Raw genomic sequence first — 20167 nt, 5'->3', positions numbered from 1 at the left:
CCCTCCCGCCGGATCCTGCCCCCGCCCGACGACGACGACGCCGCCGCCGAGGAAGGGGGAGAAGCGGCGGCCGACCAGGCCCCGCAGGAGCCTCGGCCTCGCCTGCCAACCCCGGCCGGGGTCCGCGTCGCCTGGCCCGGCCTCTGCATCGCGGCAGCCGGTCGGGGTCTCTGGGCGGCCTCTTGGCCTTCGCCTCTGCCCTTCGCGCTTCCCTGGCCCGAGTTCCTGGCCTCTCGCCGACTCCCACGCGCTCCCCCGTCGCCGGGCTCATTGGGAATTTCTTGGCCCCGTTTTCTGCTCTTTCCCCGCCGACCCCCCCAGCGTTGCATTGCATCTCCTGTTCGGAATTTTCTTTGCACAATTTTCTGTTCTCGTTTCCCCCCCCCCATTCATTGCATTGCATCTCGTATTCAGAATTTATTTGCACAAATTTCTGCCCTCTTCCCCCCCTCCCAATCATTGCATTGCATCTCCTATTCAGAATTTATTTGCACAAATTTCTGCCATCTTCCCCCCCCCAATCATTGCTTTGCATCTCCTAGTCAGAATTTTCTTTGCACAATTTTCTGTTCTCTTTCCTCCCCTCCCAATCATTGCATTGAATCTCCTAGTCAGAATTTTCTTTGCACAGTTTTCTGTTCTCTTCCCTCCCCCACCCAGCCATCATTGCATTGCATCTTCTATTCAGAATTTCTTAGCAGTTTTCTGGTCCGTCCCCCACAACTCTTCACCTCTCCTACTCAGAATTTCCTGGCGCAATTCTCTATTCTCCCCTCCCCTGTCATTGCCTTGCATCTTCTATTCAGAATTTCTTTGCAGTTTTCTGGTCTCTCCCCACATCCTTTCTATTCAGAATTTCCTTGCACAGTTCTTTATTCTTTCCCCCTGCAGTCATTGCATTGTATATCCTATTCAGAATTTTCCTTGCGGTTTTCTGGTCTGTCTCCCCCCTCCCACATCCCATCGCATCTCCTATTAAGAATTTACATGCCCAACTCTCTGTTCTGTTCACCACCATTGCATTGTATGTCGTATTCCATTATATTGTACCTTCTGTTTAGATTTTTCTTGGACAATTTTCTATTCTCTTCCCCCTCCTCCCACCCCATCGCATTTCCTGTTCAGACTTTCTTCGCACACTTCTCTGCTCTCCATCCCAATTCCATAGCCACCCCCCTATTCCATTAATTCTGATTGCCGCACAACACTTTAATACCCCCCCTTCTTGCCTGTCCCACTCATTCTCTCCCCACCCTCCCATCTTCTCTTGCGGCTGGATCCTAATCCTGTTTAGTCAGAAGTAAAATTGCGTGCATTGCAATGGGGCTTCCTTCCAAGCTAGTCGGCTTAGCCTCCCTCCCTTCAAACACTCTCCCCACCCTTTAAACGCTGTGACTCAGAAAAATCCTCCTTTTTCTGTTTTCTTTCCCCTTCCCCCCTTTCAATTCCTCCTCTTAAATATATAAAGGTTCACCATCCGCTCCTTCTCTTCCATTTATCATGTCTTGACCCCCCCCTTTAAAAATTCTCCTCCTCCCCTATTATGACATCTTCCTTTCTCCGCTTCCCCTTCTCCCCTCCCCAGCCTCTTGCTTCCTCAACCCAGCCCACTGCTGCCCATCTCCTTCCTCCTCCAGCTGTGCTCCAAGTCCAGTCCGCCTTTGTGTCTGATGAGGAATGTGCCGCGCCAGCTGCTGCATGGGGTGCTACCTCTTTGGGGCACCCTGTTTGGGGAGGATGCCCTCAAAATGCCTCTTCTGGTGAGAAGCAGGTAAGCATTCACCTTGAGCAGGATCCTGGAGGTCTTTTGCGATGCCGGTGCCTTTTTTTTAAACTGTGAAAAGGGATTCAGCTTTAACATATTCAGGGGCAGATTTCTTAAAAGTGGAGGGGGATGAACAACTGGAGTGGGGGACACAAGGTGGTTTTGTGTGTTGCGTTTAGGATGTGAAGGGAGGCGTCCTGCTTTGCTGTCAGTTTCTTAGACTTCAGAGTCATTTAAGCTTTTTTAAATAGCTGAAAGGAAAACTTTTTGGTGAGCCTGTTTCTGGCACATTGGAGCTGACGCTCTGGGTTCATTCCGGATGTTCTTGCTTCCCCAAGAAGTTCTGCAGTTTGTTTATAAGATGTGTGGATTCCAGGGCCAGTTAAATATTCCAGTTCCTTGACCGTGCTGTGAGAGGTCAGGTTTTGTCGGACAACATCCACATAAATCGCACAACTGTGCCCTGATGTTTTGGTGAAGGCTTTACAAGCTATGAGGCTGTTTTGCTAGCCCCATAAATGTCTTCTGTTCGGCAGAAAAACCGAGGTATGCTTTTACTTCTGAGAATTTCAAACAGGATTAATTCCTCCTGCATCCAAACATGTTTTCTTCTTTGAGCAATCATTCGACTCTGCTGTGACTGACAAAGAGGGCTTTGACTGTGGAAAGTTTATACCTCAAAACTCTTGCTAGTCTCTAAGGACCTACTAAACTCAAATCTAACTGGAAATCATACCCTTAAAAAAAGTAAACCCAGCTTTGTCTTGTTTCTAGGAATGTATCAGCTTTTCTTATTTCTTGTACTTTGTATCATAGAATTATAGAGTTGGAAGGGGCCATCTAGTCCAACCCCTTCCCAATGCAGGCTCAGTGTCACTTACAACTATGTGTTAGAAGCAGATGTTTTGTAGGACAGAAGCTGACAGTCTTTTGGCAAAATAATAGTGACAGAACACATGTGCCTCAGGTGATCGCCCCTTCAGATTTAACCATTGGTTTCCATAGGTGGACATGCTTGCAAACCTCATATAACCAGAGAGGCTGATTTTGTGAAGACTTAAGGGGTTGGCAGGTGACAGTGGATGAGCGATAGGGTTGTGAGTGTCCTGCATAGTGCAGGGGGTTGGACTAGATGACCCAGGAGATCCCTTCCAACTCTATTATTCTATGATTCTAAATTCCATCTAAACCTCCGGATGGACAGTTAGAGCAGTTTCTCAATGGAACAGGCTTCCTCGGGAGGTTGTGGGTTCTCCATCTTTGGAGATTTTTAAACAGAGGCTGGAGAGCCATCTGACAGAGAGGCTGATTCTGTGAAGGTTCAAGGGGCTGGCAGGTGACAGTGGATGAGTGATAGGGTTGGGAATCCTGCATAGTGCAGGGGGTTGGACTAGATGACCCAGGAGGTCCCTTTCAGCTCTATGATTCTAACCGCTGCCTGATGTTTCCTGCAGAACTCAGTTTCTTGCATTTGAAGACACATCACCACCAGCAAATATATATATTATATAAATGGTCCGTAAGGCTCTTTCACTGGGGTAGTGGAAAGTGCCGTCGACTCACAGCTGATTTATGGTGACCCTGTAGGATTTCCAAGACGAGACGTTCAGAGCTGGTTTTGCCATTGCCTGCCTCCACGTCATAATTCCGGTGTTCCTCGGAGTTCCCCCATCCAAATACTCTGACCACAGCCGATCCTACTTAGCTGCTGAAATCTGACAAGACCCTTTACTGCAGTTCCTGAAGTTTGCTAGATTGCATTTGCCTCATTTCCAATAATGGGACACTGTACATTCCAAGGGTGGACAGTGGCTTGTTGCTTAATTTTTCTCTCCCCTTGCGTAATTCCCAGTGCAAGAGATTGAGTCTAGGAGATGTTTACTGGGGGGGGGGGGGCGGGATTAGAATGATGAGAGAGTTTTTTCTGCCATATCTCTTTTTTCCTTTCGATTAATGAATTGTGCTGTTTTTATGTCTGGAGTTTTAATGGGGGTTTTATTCACACATGTAACCCGCCACGAGCCATCTGAGAGTGGCAGGTAATAAATTTAATTATCATCATCATCATCATTATTATTATTAACAACAACAACAACCCATGAGGTCCCTTCCAACTCTATGATTCTAATAAAGTTCTTTGCGGAATTGAGATCATGAACAGGCTTTTCATTTGAGTTTGTTCCCAAATATAAAATCCAGAAGTATCTTTTGTACTATTGCTATAAGGGCCATGAGGCTAGCACAAAGATACAAAACGGCTTAACAAAGAAGAATCTTAGGGTACCCTTCTGCTGGTGCAGCTAAGTTTTAATCCGGTTTTAAGTGAGTGAAACTTGCAAGCGGTTTTCGCAGTGCTTTAGTTTGTTCAACGCACAGTAGCATCAAGAGAATGTGCATAAGATTCCTGGTAGACGGGAAGGTTTTGTAACAGGCTGTCCCTCTGCAAACTACTTTGGTCTTTGTGAGGTGTCTGAGAAAGGGCTCTCACCTGCGGACTATAAAGGGAGAAATGACTGAAAGAGGCCTAGGAAGAACAGTGGTGCCCTAATTTGTCACTAGGACTGCACAGGGTGAAGAATATTAACTGTAGCCAGAATAACTGGTTGGCCATTGTGTGAGAACTAGGTGGCCTGCTGGTCTGATCCAGCAGGGCTCTTCTGATGTCTCGGGGAAACAAATTGTTTTCATTAGCGTCATGGACATATTACCGTGGATGGAGAAACTGCATTATTAAAGATTCCATAGTCTCTTGCAATCATCCTTTAGCCCAGACGAACCCCTCAAACTTTTTAAGTTCAGATGAAGCACGTGAAACTGTCTACTACTCTTGGTCCATCAGTTTTGGTATTCTGTACTCAGACTGCCATTGGCCCAGCGGGGTCTCAGGCAGAAGTCTTTCACCTCCCCTGTTGCCTGGTTCTGTTTCACGGGAGATGCTGGGAATTGAACCTGGGACCATTCGAGTGCCAAGCAGAGGCTCTTCCACAAAGCTTGGCCCCAGAATAGTACACAGGCCAGATCTTCCGCTCTCTCAGACCTTCCACTCTCTCAGCGTTCAGTATGATGAAGGCTCAGCCCTTTGTAGAATAATTGAGTCCATAACCTCTGCCATCCCCATCGGAGGAGGTGTGGACAACCCCATAGGATTTTCAAGGCAAGAGACATTGCCTGCCTCTGCAGCATAACCCTGGAGTAACTTGGTGGTCTCCCATCCATATGCTGATTTGAGTTGACCCAGCTTATTTCTATTTGCTTGTTTGTTTATATTTAAGCTTCTATGCCAGTGGTCCCCAACCTTTCTATCACCAGGGACCCGTCAACGCTTGACAATTTTATTGAGGCCCGGGAGGGGGGTAGTCTTTTGCCGAGGGACGTCACCACCGTTGCCTGAGCCCCTACTCCACTTGCTTTCCCACCGGTGTCCGTGACTTCCCGCCGTCCGCTGGGGGGCGCTGCCAGCAGCAGCTGTGCTGTGCCATGCTAAGGGGGAGCCCCAGCCATGGCGGCCGCTGGAGAGCACCAAAGGTGAGCCGGCGGCAGAGTGGCAGGGCAGCCCCTGAGGCAGCAGCCGGGGAGGAGGACGAGGAGGAGCCGCAGCCCGGTACTGACTGATCCACGAACCGGCACCAGTCCGCAGACCGGGGGTTGGGGATCGCTGTATGCCACTAATCCCAGGAAACTGGCTCACGGCAGTTTACAAGAAAAAAAACATTATATCCAATAAAAACATACAATTAATGTTGTTGTTAGGTGCGAAGTCGTGTCCGACCCATCGCGACTCCATGGACAATGATCCTCCAGGCCTTCCTGTCCTCTACCATTCCCCGGAGCCCATTTAAGTTTGCACCGACTGCCTCATTGATTCCATCCAGCCACCTCATTCTCTGTCGTCCCCTTCTTCTTTCTTTATTAATATATAGTTAATAACCCCTTAAAAAAAACACCCACAGAAGACGGCGGTATCCAAGCTGACTAAAAAATAGGTCCCTCCCCATGCCCCGGGACATCGTACTTGGTGTAAATGATTGAAAAAGCGGCAGCAGAATGTCTTAGCTCCCGAGATCTGATGAGACGTGGCTAGTCCAGGCCCGCCTGGTCAAGGTTAGGAGAAAGGAGAGAGGCAGTAATTTTTCAGTGGGATGAAAGGGACGGCTGCTGTGCTCCCTCCCTAAGAGGAGAGCCCGGTGGCATTTATTAAAGGTGTAGGAAGCGGAAGAGACGATCCTGTGTTAAGCAACAGTGGATGACTGTGCCATCAGCCTCCCGCAGAGAAGCTTTCGTGCTGCTGATGACTTGTGGCAGAATTACAGGGCTCCAAAAGAATCCTGCGTTTTATTATCAGTACGTGGAAGCTTAGCGGCCTGTTCCAAGTGCCTTTTGTCAAAACGCAGAATGCTTTTAAAATGCCTTCGGCTGACCTGCTAACGTGCAAGTGGTCCTTGAAGCTCTGCGTATCCTTTTCGGCTCAGGCTAGCTGCCTGAGCCACACATCTGCTCCATGTCCGCGAAAATAAAGCGCACGCCGCTGATTCACGCCACCGACTTACCAAACCGCTCTCTCCATTAACATTTCCCTCTGGGTAAAAATATACTTAATATCTGCGCCGCTTTTCGTTTTTTATCTGTACGGTTGGCGTTAGTGGACATGTAGCTGTGTGCGTTTGTGCGTGTGCAGATAAAAACGAAAGGTTGCATAAGTAAGCACACAAGAGAAGGGGGACAAACGAAAGGCATGGTAGGGAAGCAAGCCTGTAGGGGTGGCATGAATCCAGCTTATGTGCACATTCCTCTCAACGAAACTTGACCGGGAATTATCTGTCTTCTAACTGTGTTCATAAAAAATAAATGGGCTTGCTTTAAGTTGCTGAGATAATATTGGCAGTCATGTTTATAGGCGTCTTATGCTTTCATGCTGTGTTTCATGGGCATTATTTGTCCTCGGTAGCACTCTTAATGGGGCCTGTTAGGCCACACTTTGAATATATAGCCCCTTTCTTCGCTGATAGAAAAAGAAGTATGGATGTCTGAGAAATCAGTATTATATGCCCTCGGGGAATGGGACAGTGAGACTGGGTGTTGTGCTGTAGCGATATTATTGTGGGTGACTATAATAATGAGGATTGATTAGTTACAGGAGGGAAGGCCCAAGAACCTAATTCTTTTATCTAGGAGAAGAAACAATAGGCAATTTTAGAATCATAGAATTAGAAGGGAATGAGGAAGCCTGTTCCAATGAATGAGGAAGCCTGTTCCAATGAGAAATTGCTCTAACTGCCAGGAACTTATTCTGGATGTTTAGACAGAATTTAGCTCCACATGTAGCTGGGTGACCTTGGGCCAGTCACAGTTCTCTCAGAGCTCTCTCAGCCCCACCTACCTCGCAGGGTGTCTGAATCATAGAATCATAGATTAATAGAGTTGGAAGAGATCTCATGGGTCATTTAGTCCAACCCCTTGCACTATGCAGGACACTCCCAACCCTCTCACTCATCCACTGTCACCTGCCACCCCCTTGAACCTTCACAGATTCAGCTGCTCTGTCAGATGGTTCTCCAACCTCTGTTTAAACATTTCCAAAGATGGAGAAGCCTGTTCCACTGAGAAACTGCTGTCAGGAACTTTTTCCGGATGTTTATATGGAATTTCCTTTGGACTAATTTCATCCGATTGGTTCTGGTCCGTCCCTCTGGGGCAAGAGAGAACAACTCTGCTCCATCCTCTACATTAGCGATCCCCAATCTGTGGGCTGTGGACCACATGTGGTCCGTCGACTAATTGGAGGTGGGCCGTGAAGGACACCTCCCCCCCAACCCTTTACTTCATCCCCCCCCCCCCCCGGCCCTTTACAACACACTTTGGGTGTCATTGTCTCCCATCACTCCCAGATGGGACTATCTTGTTGCAGCAAAACAAGCTCAGGGTTCCCATTGATTTGTCATTGTCAGGAGTTAAAATTTCCATGAAAATAAAATGTTCCTTATGTTCATTGTTGTGGCGTGTCTGTATCTTATTTTGAAGGGATGTTTAAACATTACCATAGCGATCAGAGAGCGTTAGGGCAGTGGTTGAGAGTAGAGGAGTAAACTACCCCCCCCCCACCGGGCCTCAGTAAAATTGTCAAGCGTTGAGTGGTCCCCGGTGATAAAAAGGTTGGGGACCACTGCTTTGGCAGCCGTTTAAATACTTGAAGATGGTTCTCAGATCCCCTCTCAGTCGTCTCCTGAAATCTTGGTGAAGATTTTTCAAAAAGTCAGAAAGCAGTAGTGTTTTGGGTCATCTCTGAGATTGAAAAAAATTAGACAAAGCCCTTCCTATTTGAGATCTAATTAGTGAAAAGAATTAAATTTCTCAAAAAAAATCTGCGAAAAAGGGAGTTTATTCACTCATTTAGTATATTTATGTGCCACTTCTTCAGAGTCCAGATTTTTTTCAGAGTTAAATATCACCTGTTGATTTAACAACCTTCCTGGAACGTAAGATGTTTTGAAGTTAATCTTCCTTTACGGTCCACCTTACCCAGAGGCTTTCAATGGAAAATTGTGTGTTTATTAAATACCGTCTTGGCTATCACCAAGGACAACTGTGAATCCCATTTAGGAGACATCTGGCTTTCTAGTGGCATTCAACATGGTGGATGAGGGGTCCCCAGCTGTTTTAATTCCATGGGCCCCATTAGAACTTTGACAGGCTGGTGAGTGCCATCACAAAAATGGCTGGTTTTTGGAGGCGGAGCCAGCCCCCAAATGGCTGACACAGGAGGAAAAGCCAAACTGAATCCTGGGGGAAAAGGAGAACCTGAAAGTGGAATGGAGGCACACGTTGACTGAGAAAAGACCAAGGGCTTACCCTTTGGTCTGAAAGAGGGCCCACAATAAATCCTGCCTTACCGTGGCCACATCCATTTTCTGAAAAGCCCAGTGAGCACCAAGGAAAGTACTGACAGTTGCCATGACACCACTTGGAGCAGCCTTTTTCAACCTTTGGACTGTGAAGGAACCCCGGAAATATTTTTCGGACTTCGAGGAATCCCAGAAGTGGTGACAGGCCCCTTCAGAGAAATGGTTGCAGAAGTAAGATGCAGGGGCCAGTCAATCAATCAATCAATCATGTACCATTTCCATTGTGGAAAAAGAGACTAGGCCTGTAGAAGTGGGCTCCAGTGATGTCTAGTGATGTCAGCGGCCCTCTGAAACTCTGGGAAAGGCCAAGTCACCCCTTGGAAGCTCTCGCATAACCTCGGGGATCCCCAGAACCCTAGGAATCTCAGACATGGAGGGACCGTGTGGTAGATTGCAACATCTTTTAGATGTTGGTATAGTGGTTAGGAGTGCGGACTTCTAATCTGGAGAGCCTGGCTTGATTCTCTGCTCCCCCACAAGCAGCCAGCTGGGTGACCTTGGGCCAGTCACAGCACTGATAGAGCTGTTGGGACCAAGCAGGAATCTCAGGGCGTCTGATGTGGGGAGAGGAAAGGGAAAGCCATTGGAAGCCGCTTTGAGACTCCTTCAGGTAAAGAAAAGCGGCATATAAGAACCAACTCTTCATCTTCTTCAGTAATCTCAGGGCTCTCTCAGCCTCCCCTCCCTCACAGGGTGTCTGTTGTGGGGAGAGGAAAGGGAAGGCGAATGGAAGCCACTTTGAGGCTCCTTCGGGTAGAGAAAAGCGGCATATAAGAACCGACTCTTGTTCTCAACTTCCTGTTGGAATGGGACAAAGTGAACAGGTCATTTTTAAGTGAAGCTTAATCAATTGTTCCCTTAATCGATGATCCAAGTTCCACCCCTCATTTTGCTTCTGGACCTGGGCATTTTGTCAGAAGTCCGGTCGGGCAGTACCGACCAAGAGCGGTTTCCATCCGCCCAGCCTTCTTGCAGGGAGGGCTGGCAGCCATCCAGGACTTTTTAAGGAAATGTTGAGCTTGACTGTCTACACTCGGAGGTGTCAGAACTGACTTGTTACAAGGGCCGGATCTGACTCATTTGTCATCTTGTCAGGCTGGGCGATGTGCGCCATAAAATGTAATACCAAGGACCGGACATATAACTTGATAAAGGACACAGGCCAACCCAATTAATGATATTATTTTTTTTACTTCTCTATGGCTCAATGTTTGAAATACTCGTTGTACAGACAATATAAATACTATAAAATTTCAGTGAAATTACAGTTATATTAATTTAAAATAAACGGTGCCTGCACCCTTTGAAATATCAACATTCTTATAGAGTGTCCTTAAAGTATCTTCCTGATGCCCACCCTCCTATTTCCACCACCTGTTATTTATTAGTACTGGGACAGTATCCAGGGACATAATGCAGAATCTCTGTCATCTAGCCATAAAGGTAATGATGGGCTCATGGGCCAGATAAGACCCCTGGTATCTTTGGTACTCCGGCTCTACATAATCCTAACAAGAGCCCTGATGGCTCAAACCAATAGTCCATCTTAGGCCAGCATCCTGCTTCACACAGCGGTCAGCCAGTTCCTCTGGACAACCAACAACAGATTATAGAAGCCAAGGTATTTCCCTGATGTTTCTTTCTGGCTTGGGATTTAGAAGGTTATTGCTTCTGAATATGAGGTCAATATGAGGTGAGACTGATATTTCTGCTGGGTCAGAACAGTTTTATCAGTGCCGTGGCGAGCCCAAGGTCACCCAGCTGGCTGCACGAGGGGGAGCGCAGAATCGAACCCGGCATGCCAGATTAGAAGTCTGCACTCCTAACCACGACACCAAACTGGCTCTGTGTGGACCTCAGTATATATACTTACATGTACGCAAGTAAATATTTCTAGGACTTTTCATTTTTAGAAGCATCCCACGGTACAGAACTTTTGCCTAAAAATGCCAAAAAGCTGTTGTACAATATGACTCCCCTGTATGACCCCCCCCCCCCCTTAGGATTAAAGATACTATTGTATGTGAGCGGTTTTATCTGCCCCTTCTTCCCTCCCTTTTTTGGATAGAACTGGGAATTATATAGTTTTTCTGCACCTATTTTCTCTTCTATTTTGTTGTATTTTATGTCTGTGGTTTTTAAGGGGAATTTTATTGGGGTTTTTATACAGACATTTTGTAACCCATCACAAGCCACTGGGAGTGGCGGGTAAGAAATATAATAATAATAATAATAGGGATGCTGTTTCCATTGGCTGCAGAGGAAAGGACGCGCAGTAATGGGTTTAAACGATCTAGGCTAGATATCAGGAAAAAAATTTTCACAGAGTAGTTCAGCAGTGGAATAGGCTGCCTAAGGAGGTGGTGAGCTCCCCCTCACTGGCAGTCTTCAAGCAAAGGCCGGATACACACTTTTCTTGGATGCTTTAGGATGCGTTGGGTTGATCCTGTGTTGAGCAGGGGGTTGGACTAGATGGCCTGTATGGCCCCTTCCCACTCTAGGATTCTGTAATTCTAAGAATAGGCTGCCTAAGGAGGTGGTGAGCTCCCCCTCACTGGCAGTCTTCAAGCAAAGGTTGGATACACACTTTTCTTGGATGCTTTAGGATGCGTTGGGTTGATCCTGTGTTGAGCAGGGGGTTGGACTAGATGGCCTGTATGGCCCCTTCCAACTCTATGATTCTATGATGATGATGATGATGATGATGATGATGATGATGATGATGATGATGATGATATTAATATGGTTGCCCACGCCTTGTGTGACCGCCGTTTTGTAGTTGAGCAGTTTTTTCCGCCTCTTACAATCTACCTTGCTCTGGTTCGTATCTTAAAGTGAGCATTCATATCTTGACAGTAAATAGTAGAAAATACTAGCTTAAAATTGATCAACAGTTCAGATATTTAACCCACAGGACTTCACAAATCGAATCTTCTAAATCTCTGCAGCCAAGCCATTGGCATTTGTGCGAGTCCCAGCTATGTAGAGCCAACCACGTCCTCCACCAAACAAGTGTTAAAACTTCCTTTTTCTTTCCCCCACTGCATGAGATTTTTTTAAAAAAGCATTTCCATCTATCACAGTCTTTTAAATTGCCCTTCGTAAAGGAACTGGTTTTTATATAATCCTCTTCAGTATGTGAAGCTCTAGATAGTTCAAATGCCTTTGGGGAGGTCTTTTCCCCCCCAGCTCCTTTTTTGATAAGCCAGCGACAACCGAGTGAAGAGATTCCCAGCCTGTGACTTATGTACGTTTAATTAATTCCCATCTTAAAAGTGACCTGAAAGTGTCAGTACAGTACAGCATCTCTGAACATCATGCTTCTGCGAACTAATATTGAACAAGGATAACATGAATCTTTGAGCATGTGATGTGTCTTGACCTACTTTTGATCACTTCTGGGGGTTTTGCTCTTGAGTGCCTCGCTGGCACGAATCTATAGCATTTGTGCCAGGGAGAAGCAAAGCAAAATCTCCTCCAGTGTTCGGCCAGCAATATAATACGTTTATTAGGACTATCCGGTATTTGCCAGGTGGAAATTGTAAGTAGTACACAAATTTGAGATTTTTTCTAATTGAAGAGTTTATTCTTATACCCCGCTTTTCTCTACTCTGCCAGCGTGGTTTAGTGGTTAAGAGCGGCGGCTTGTAATCTGGCAAGCCGGATTTGATTCTCCACTCCTCCACATGCAGCCAGCTGGGTGACCTTGGGCTAGTCACAGTCCTGTCTGAGCTGTTCTCACAGAGCAGACCTGTCAGCGCTCTCTCAGCCTCATCTACCTCGCATTGTAAACCTGTTTGAGATTCCTTTGGATATTGAAAAGCGGGGTATAAAAACCAACTCTTCTTGCATCCTAAGGAGTTTCAAGCCGCTTTACAGTCAGCTTCCCTCCCTCTCCCCACAACAGGCACCCAGCAAGGTAAGTGGGGCTGAGAGAACTCAGAGAGAACTGTGACTGGCCCAAGGTCACCCAGCTGCATGTGGAGCTGTAGTGGGGAATTGACAAAAGAAAGATATTTCTGGGAGGAGACTGTTTGTTTCAAATGATAGTGGAAGAAGCCCTGAGAGCCAGTTTGGTGTAGTGGTTAGGAGTGCGGACTTCTAATCTGGCATGCCAGGTTCGATTCTGCGCTCCTCCACATGCAGCCAGCTGGGTGACCTTGGGCTCGCCACGGCACTGATAAAGCTGTTTTGACCAAGCAATGATATCAGGGCTCTCTCAGCCTCACCCACCCCACAGGGTGTCTGTTGTGGGGAGAGGAAAGGGAACGCGACTGTAAGCCACTCTGAGACTCCTTCGGGTAGAGAAAAGCAGGATATAAGTACCAACTCTTCTTCTTCTTCAGTCATCTCAGGGCTCTCTCAGCCTCACCCACCCCACAGGGTGTCTGTTGTGGGGAGAGGAATGGGAAGGCAACTGTAAGCCGCTTTGAGCCTCCTTCGGGTAGGGAAAAGCGGCATATAAGAACCAACTCTTCTTCTTCTTCTTCTTCTTCTTCTTCTTCTTTTTAAGCTGAGTAGGCTATTTTACTTATCTATTTACATTTACATAATTGATAGACGGGATTATTAAAACGGTGCCACAGGCCCGGTAGTTTTGTTTTTAGAGGCCTTCATAGGGATCTTTTTCGTTGAGAAGTGCAGTTTTGGCAGGGTAGCTTCGCTTCTCCCCTTGCTGATGCATGACACCTTACCAGAACCAATGGGGAGAAATTAATTCAAAAGAATTTCCGTTTAAACATCAAGAAGTTCCTGACAGTTAGAGCGGTTTCTCAGTGGAACAGGCTTCCTCGGGAGGTGGTAGGTTCTCCATCTTGGGAGATTTTTAAGCAGAGGCTCGAGAGCCATCTGAGAGAGAGGCTGATTCTGTGAAAGCTCAAGGGGGTGGCAGGTGACAGTCGATGAGCGAGAGGGTTGTGCAGGGAGTTGGACTACCTGACCCAGGAGGGCCCTTAGAATCATAGAATCAAAGAGTTGGAAGGGGCCTTACAGGCCATCTAGTCCAACCCCCTTCCAACTCTGTGATTCTAACTCAGGGTGTCTAACGTGACACCCACAGGCACCGTGATGTCCACTGGCACCGGCCAAGTGTTACTAAAAAGTAGGTTGTGCCCAGTGGCGCTTTGGGCCAGCAAAGAGATATGACTGGCCATGCAGATTTTTAAAAACATTGGTTTGGCAATAGCTGCCAAAGGATCTTCACTGTGTGACTCAAAGTAAGCAGCAGCAGCCATTTTGTGACTGTCTCCGCCTTCTGTGGCAGCCATGTTCTGACAGGCTCCGCCTCCTGTGCCCACCACACTGTGTCGGAATTCCTGCCGGCTCAGAAAGTTTAGGGTTACCTGCCTTGTGCCAGAAAGTGAAGGTACCACCTATTATCTGTGGCATTCTTGGCTCTGCATGGAATATGAGACTACCCAATAGTAGGCGGTGAATTGACAAGTGAATAGTCCTTGGGCCTCCCCAGTCCTATACGTCAACCTTTCCCAACGTTTTTACTGCTGAGAAATCTCTGAAACATCCTTCCAACTTTGAGAAACCCCAAATGTGAGGCGAGCGTGCAGAATATGGTCGGGAAGCAGATCTGTGGACACGCCTACCTGGGGCCCCTCCCACCCTCTCCAAGCCCCTCATTGGCCCACTGGGCAGGGAGGGGAGGGTTGATATGACCATATAAGGTCATATCACCCGATAAATGATTAACACATTTTTAAAATATAGGAAATTTAATTGACTCCCACCCATTCAAGTAACCGTTCCAGCACCATCAAGAAACACTCGCTGAGAAAGCCTGCTATACATAGTGCCAAAATACAGCACAAGAAGATGATAGAATCATAGAGTTGGGAGGGATCTCCTGGGTCATCTAGTCCAGCCCCTTGCACTGTGCAGGACACTCACAACCCTCTCGCTCCTCCACTGTCACCTGCCATCCCCTTGAACCTTCACAGAATCAGCCTCTCCGTCAGATGGCTGCCCAGTCTCTGTTTAAAAATCTCCAAAGATGGAGAACCCACCGTCTCCCGAGGAAGCCTGTTCCACTGAGGAACCGCTCTGACTGTCAGGAACTTCTTCCGGATGTTTAGACGGAATTTCTTTTGTATTAATTCCATCCCATTGGATCTGGTCCATCCCTCCGCGTTTTGGTTTCCAAAGCTTTCCGTGAGCACTGTAGTTCGGCAGAGAATGACTTGGCCGGGACCGAACATTGCGATCCTAATATCCTGCCTCTCATTTTGCCACCAGCAGTCCCCCACGGGTGCTGTTAATTATGCCGAAAGCCTATACTTCATTACTCAACAAGTAATTAAATAGTGGAATTCATGGGCGGGGGGGGGCGCCACGAGGACCGTGAGCCTAGTTAGCTTTAAAAGGGGATTGGACACATTTGTTTAAAAGCGGTCCATCAATGACTTAACAAACCACGGAGAGCAAAGGGAACATCCACCTTCAGAGGCAGTCAACCTATGAACCCCGGTGCTCAGAGGCAGCATCAGGGGAAAGCCTCGGCCTCTGCGTGCTCTCGGTTGTGTATGTGTTGACATTGTAAATTCTGCATTTCTCACTGAGCCTCAAAAGCGGATCGCACAATGCAGGTCAACCTGCAGAATGGACATCCAGCAGCAGTGCCATAGAATTTGGATAGGTGAAATCTAAGCAGAGCAGGGACCAAATATAAGTGTGGACATTATTTCTTTAATTTTATTTATTTGATTTCTATACCACCCTTCCATATGGCTCAAGGCGGTTTACATACAACATCACAGGGGGATACATGGAACGAATCAACATACAACCTAGTCAAATACAACAACAACAATCCTACAGTGGTTCTAAACAACACAACTTCAGTGATCCCAACAACAACAATATAACAAGAACAGAGACTTAGCTAAAACCCCTAGAGAGGCCAGACTGGTTCACGTCATGGTGGGGAAGTCTGAGGGGGGACCTGTGGTCGGTCTAAGGCAAATGCCTGGTGGAGGAGCTCCCTTTTGCAGGCCCTGCGGAACTGTGGGAATTCAGGCACGACATGCCACACTAGGGATCCACGATGTGGCGCCTTTCCTGTTGCCCACAAAGTGTTTTTGGAAAACGTGGGGGCCACGTGGGAGTCTTGTTGTGTAGTCTTGGTGCTTCTGGATTGCTGGTCCTGTTGGTGGGCCCCCTGAGGGCACCTGAGTTTTGATTGTGATGTGGCTGGATGGGCTGCTGTCCTGATCAAGCACGGCTTCTCTAATGTTCTTATGTCTGGGGCAGTGATGCTCTGTCTTCTTGCTTTGGGGAGGCAAGACTGGGGGGACGTCTGAAGTTCTGGCCGTACTGATGGACCTCCTGACAGCAGGTTTTGGCCCTTGTGTGACACAGAGTGTTGGACTGGATGGGCCACTGGCCTGATCCAACATGGCTTCTCTTACATTCTTATTCTATTGCCTTATCCTCCCTATTGCCAGCCTGTCTTTTGTATTACATATTTGAGCAATTTAGCCTGACAGTCCTGGGAATTTTCTATGCCAGTCCTCTATGAACAAGTCTGCTCCTGTTCTTCATGAAAGTAGTTTGCATGCAGGAGACCCTGGGAAGAATGGGCTAGTAGATGTTCCATAGGGAGGGCTAGAAGGGCTGTGGACGGCTAAGCTAGAATAGGCCGTACCCAATAGCAGCCCCAGGAGGGCTGGGCTATACCAGAGATGGACAAATCCCAGGCACCCTGGCACCTAGCAATTTCATGGTGGCACTTAGGGAGAGGAATGGGAAGGCAACTGTAAGCCAGTTTGAGCGTCCTTCGGGTAGGGAAAAGCGGCATCTAAGAACCAACTCTTCTCCTTCTCCTTCTCCTTCTTCGTGCTTTTATTGTAGTGTCTCTAATGCAATTAGTGTCTGAAGTTCTTTTTGCTGCTTGTTTAACCTTCCACCATTCAGGGGTAGAGGGTGAATTCTCTCCTTAAGCAGCTGCTTCCTATAATGGCTTTACTATTCTCTTAAAGACAGAGTATTTGAAACACAATAACGGTATTATGAAAACTTGTGGAGAAGTTAGGCTATAGTAGAGGCTGGTTTTTTGCTAAACTGCAAAACTGAATTATTCGGGAGAGCTTTCCTACGCAGGTAATAGGGTAGCACTGTACCAGAGATGTCACCAAGATATACATTATTGGGGACTATGCATGTGCATAGTTTGCTATGGGTTGGATCCCGTTGTGTAATTTCGCATCATCAAATGTGTCACGTTAATACTGACAACGCTGGCAGGCGCTCATGGGAATTGTAGTCCATGGACACCTGGAGGAGCACAGGTTGATTACCCCTGTCCTAGAGCGAAGGAAGATCTGTCAAGGCCAGGACTACACACACGAAGGCAGTAGAAATGTCCTCTTGACCTGTTCAATGTGTTCTTCTCCCTAACTAACGTTGTGTCCTGTCCATTTCTGTTCTTCATAGATCCATATCCAAAGTGCCTAACAGAAGCTCTCTTTGGTGAGAACCAAGACCTTTGCTGTCAGCAGTCCTGGGACTTTTGAGAAGCCGCCCACATCAAAAATGGCAGAAAACAAAGAAAGAATCCCTAAGAATGCTGACGTGAGACCAAAAACCAGCCGGAGTAGAAGTGCAGACAGGAAGGACGGTTATGTATGGAGCAGGAAAAAGCTTTCCTGGTCCAAAAGGAGTGACAGCGGTTCTGACGCTGAAACAGCTAGTACTTCAGGGAAATCTTCTTTAAGTTTGAGGAACCAGGAGCGGAAACACAGCTGTTCCTCGACGGAGCTGGACCTGGAACGGTCGTGCGGCCACCGGTTCTTAGGCCGCTCTCTGAAACAGAAACTGCAGGATGCCGTGGGCCAGTGTTTCCCGATCAAGAACTGTAGCAGCCGGCATTCCTCGGTGCTTCCGTCCAAGCGGAAAATCCATATCAGCGAGCTGATGCTGGACAAGTGCCCCTTCCCTCCACGATCCGAGCTGGCTTTCCGTTGGCACCTGATCAAGCGGCACACTGCCCCCATAAAGCAAAAATCGGAAAGCTGGCTCAGCGTGGCATCTTCTCACAGCGAAGGGAAGGGCGGGGAAGTCGAGAGCGTGGACGAGGGAGGGCTGGCGGTTCCACCAGCGTGCGACTTCGGCGACGGCGCTTCCTGCAGCTGCGACCCCCAGGGTGAAGCCGCAGGCAGGCTAGCGAAGGACAGGGACGAGAGCGACATGGACTCCGACGACGAAGCCGTGACGCTTTGCGCCGGCTCCAGGAAGAGGAACAAGCCCCGGTGGGACCCCGACGATGAGCTTCTACAGCTGGAATCGCCTCCGAAATATCACACCCAGATCGACTACATCCACTGCCTCGTCCCTGACCTCCTTCGGATCAATAACAATCCGTGCTACTGGGGAGTGATGGATAAGTATGCGGCGGAAGCTCTTCTGGACGGAAAGCCGGAAGGGACTTTTTTGCTACGGGACTCGGCCCAGGAAGATTACTTGTTCTCCGTGAGCTTCAGGCGCTACAGTCGCTCCCTGCACGCCAGGATCGAGCAGTGGAATCACAGCTTCAGCTTCGACGCCCACGACCCTTGCGTCTTCCACTCCCCCAACATCACGGGGCTGTTAGAACATTACAAAGACCCCAGCGCCTGTATGTTCTTCGAACCGCTGCTCTCCACCCCCTTAAACAGGACTTTCCCGTTTTCTCTTCAACATATATGCAGGACTGTCATTTGTAACCACACGACTTACGACGGCATAGATGCCCTTCCGGTCCCTCCCTCCGTAAAGCTGTATCTGAAGGAATATCACTATAAGTCAAAAGTTAGAGTCCTCAGGATCGATGTACCAGAGCAACAAACCTAAAAAAAAAATTAGTTTGAAGGGTTTTTTGTTGTTGTTTTTTTCTTTTTCTTGTTTTGTTTCCGTCCATTTGAGCATTGGAAAGTTAGAGGGTCTGTCTTTCTTGCGACCATTTTTTTAGTCCAGAAAAATATTTATCGTCCGTGTGGATCTCTACCTTGGCCTTATGATCAAAATGGATTTTTATTCCCCCACCCCGCAAGGCAGATGATTCGTGAAGACACACAGAAATCTGCGGATTTATTAATTGAGACGATACCTTATAGGGGGTTATTGGAATTTCAAGTCGTTTTTTTAAAGTTTTTACTCGAGGCTAATCATTTAGATTTTAAGCTAAAACCCAAAATGAATTTTGTCTTTTCTATACTGTGATTTATAATACGGTACAGGCATGTTTTAAACACTTATATACAATGGATACACAAAAGCGACCAATTTGTATTTTATACGTTTCCTTGAGGGGGGGGGAAGTACTTTGTCTTCTCTATAGGAAGTAAAATTAATGTCTATTTATAATTCTGGCTGCTACCGTGTGAGTTCTTAATCTCCCTCTTATTCTTTGCAAATATTTTTATCCTATTATTATTACTGTATTACTATTACTATTATTTCAATTTATTACCTGCCAATCCCAAGTGGCTTGTGGCAGGTTACAACAGTCTGCATAAAATCCCAGTAAAAAAAAAGTAAAACCCCCAGACATAAAAACCTTGGGGTCGCGACCCCTTTTGGGGTCACCAAGGCTGCCACCTTCCTAATGGCCGAGGGTGGTGCACTCCAGCTGCTTCGGCGATCACGGAAGGCCACGGCAGCCAGCTGTGTACCTCCGCACTGTGGCGCTGGCCACCTATGATTGCCAGCGCACCAGAGCGCGCAGCCCCACAACCCCCTTTGGGCCGCTCAGGACGTCAACTCAGCCTGCGGCAGCCTCACCTCTTCATCAAAACAATGAGCTTTAAAGTCATTTGGCTACTTCGGAGTCCAACAGTAAGCAGCTTGAAATATTTGGGGGGCTGCACCGCAGCAGCAGAGCATCAGCATAGAGACAATGGCCCAGGGCCTTGTCTGGGCCTTTCAGGATTGTTTGCCTGGGTGCAAAGTCATGTCTGACCCATCGTGACTCCATGGACAATGATCCTTCAGGCCTTCCTGTCCTCTACCATTCCCCAGAGTCCATTTAAGCTCACAATGACTGCTTCAGGGACTCCATCCAGCCACCTCATTCTCTGTCGTCCCCTTCTTCTTTTGCCCTCGATCGCTCCCAGCATTAGGCTCTTCTCCAGGGAGTCCTTCCTTCTCATGAGGTGGCCAAAGTATTTGAGTTTCATCTTCAGGATCTGGCCTTCTAAGGAGCAGTCAGGGCTGATCTCCTCTAGGACTGACCGGTCTGTTTGCCTTGCAGTTTGGTGTAGTGGTTAGAAGTGTGGACTTCTAATCTGGCATGCCGGGTTCGATTCTGCGCTCCCTCATATGCTGCCAACTGGGTGACCTTGGGCTCACCACGGCACTGATAAAACTGTTCTGACCGAGCAGTGATATCAGGGCTCTCTCAGCCTCACCCACCCCACAGGGTGTCTGTTGTGGGGAGAGGAAAAGGGGCGACTGTAAGGCGCTTTGAGCCTCCTTCGGGTAGGGAAAAGCGGCATATAAGAACCAACTCTTCTTCTTC

The 20167-nt window shown here is 47.7% G+C and overlaps 1 protein-coding gene across 1 annotated transcript; it reads left to right on the top strand.

Moving 5' to 3' along the window:
- Positions 1-13: 13 nt before the first annotated feature.
- On the top strand, positions 14-19014 carry SOCS4 (suppressor of cytokine signaling 4). The gene is made up of 2 exons (XM_077324038.1): positions 14-1771; positions 17107-19014. Exon 2 carries the CDS (start codon positions 17206-17208, stop codon positions 18499-18501), a length of 1296 nt encoding a protein of 431 aa, XP_077180153.1. The 5' UTR covers positions 14-1771; positions 17107-17205; the 3' UTR covers positions 18502-19014.
- Positions 19015-20167: the final 1153 nt, after the last annotated feature.

The sequence above is a fragment of the Paroedura picta genome, chromosome 2, assembly GCF_049243985.1.
Source record: "Paroedura picta isolate Pp20150507F chromosome 2, Ppicta_v3.0, whole genome shotgun sequence".
Classification (NCBI taxonomy): domain Eukaryota; kingdom Metazoa; phylum Chordata; class Lepidosauria; order Squamata; family Gekkonidae; genus Paroedura; species Paroedura picta.
Note: the sequence above shows the minus strand (reverse complement) of the source record. Positions and strands in the feature narration are given on the sequence as shown.

Excerpts from the sequence above, each read along its gene's own strand:
- SOCS4 (XM_077324038.1), top strand. The coding sequence starts at position 17,206 with ATGGCAGAAAACAAAGAAAGAATCCCTAAGAATGCTGACGTGAGACCA.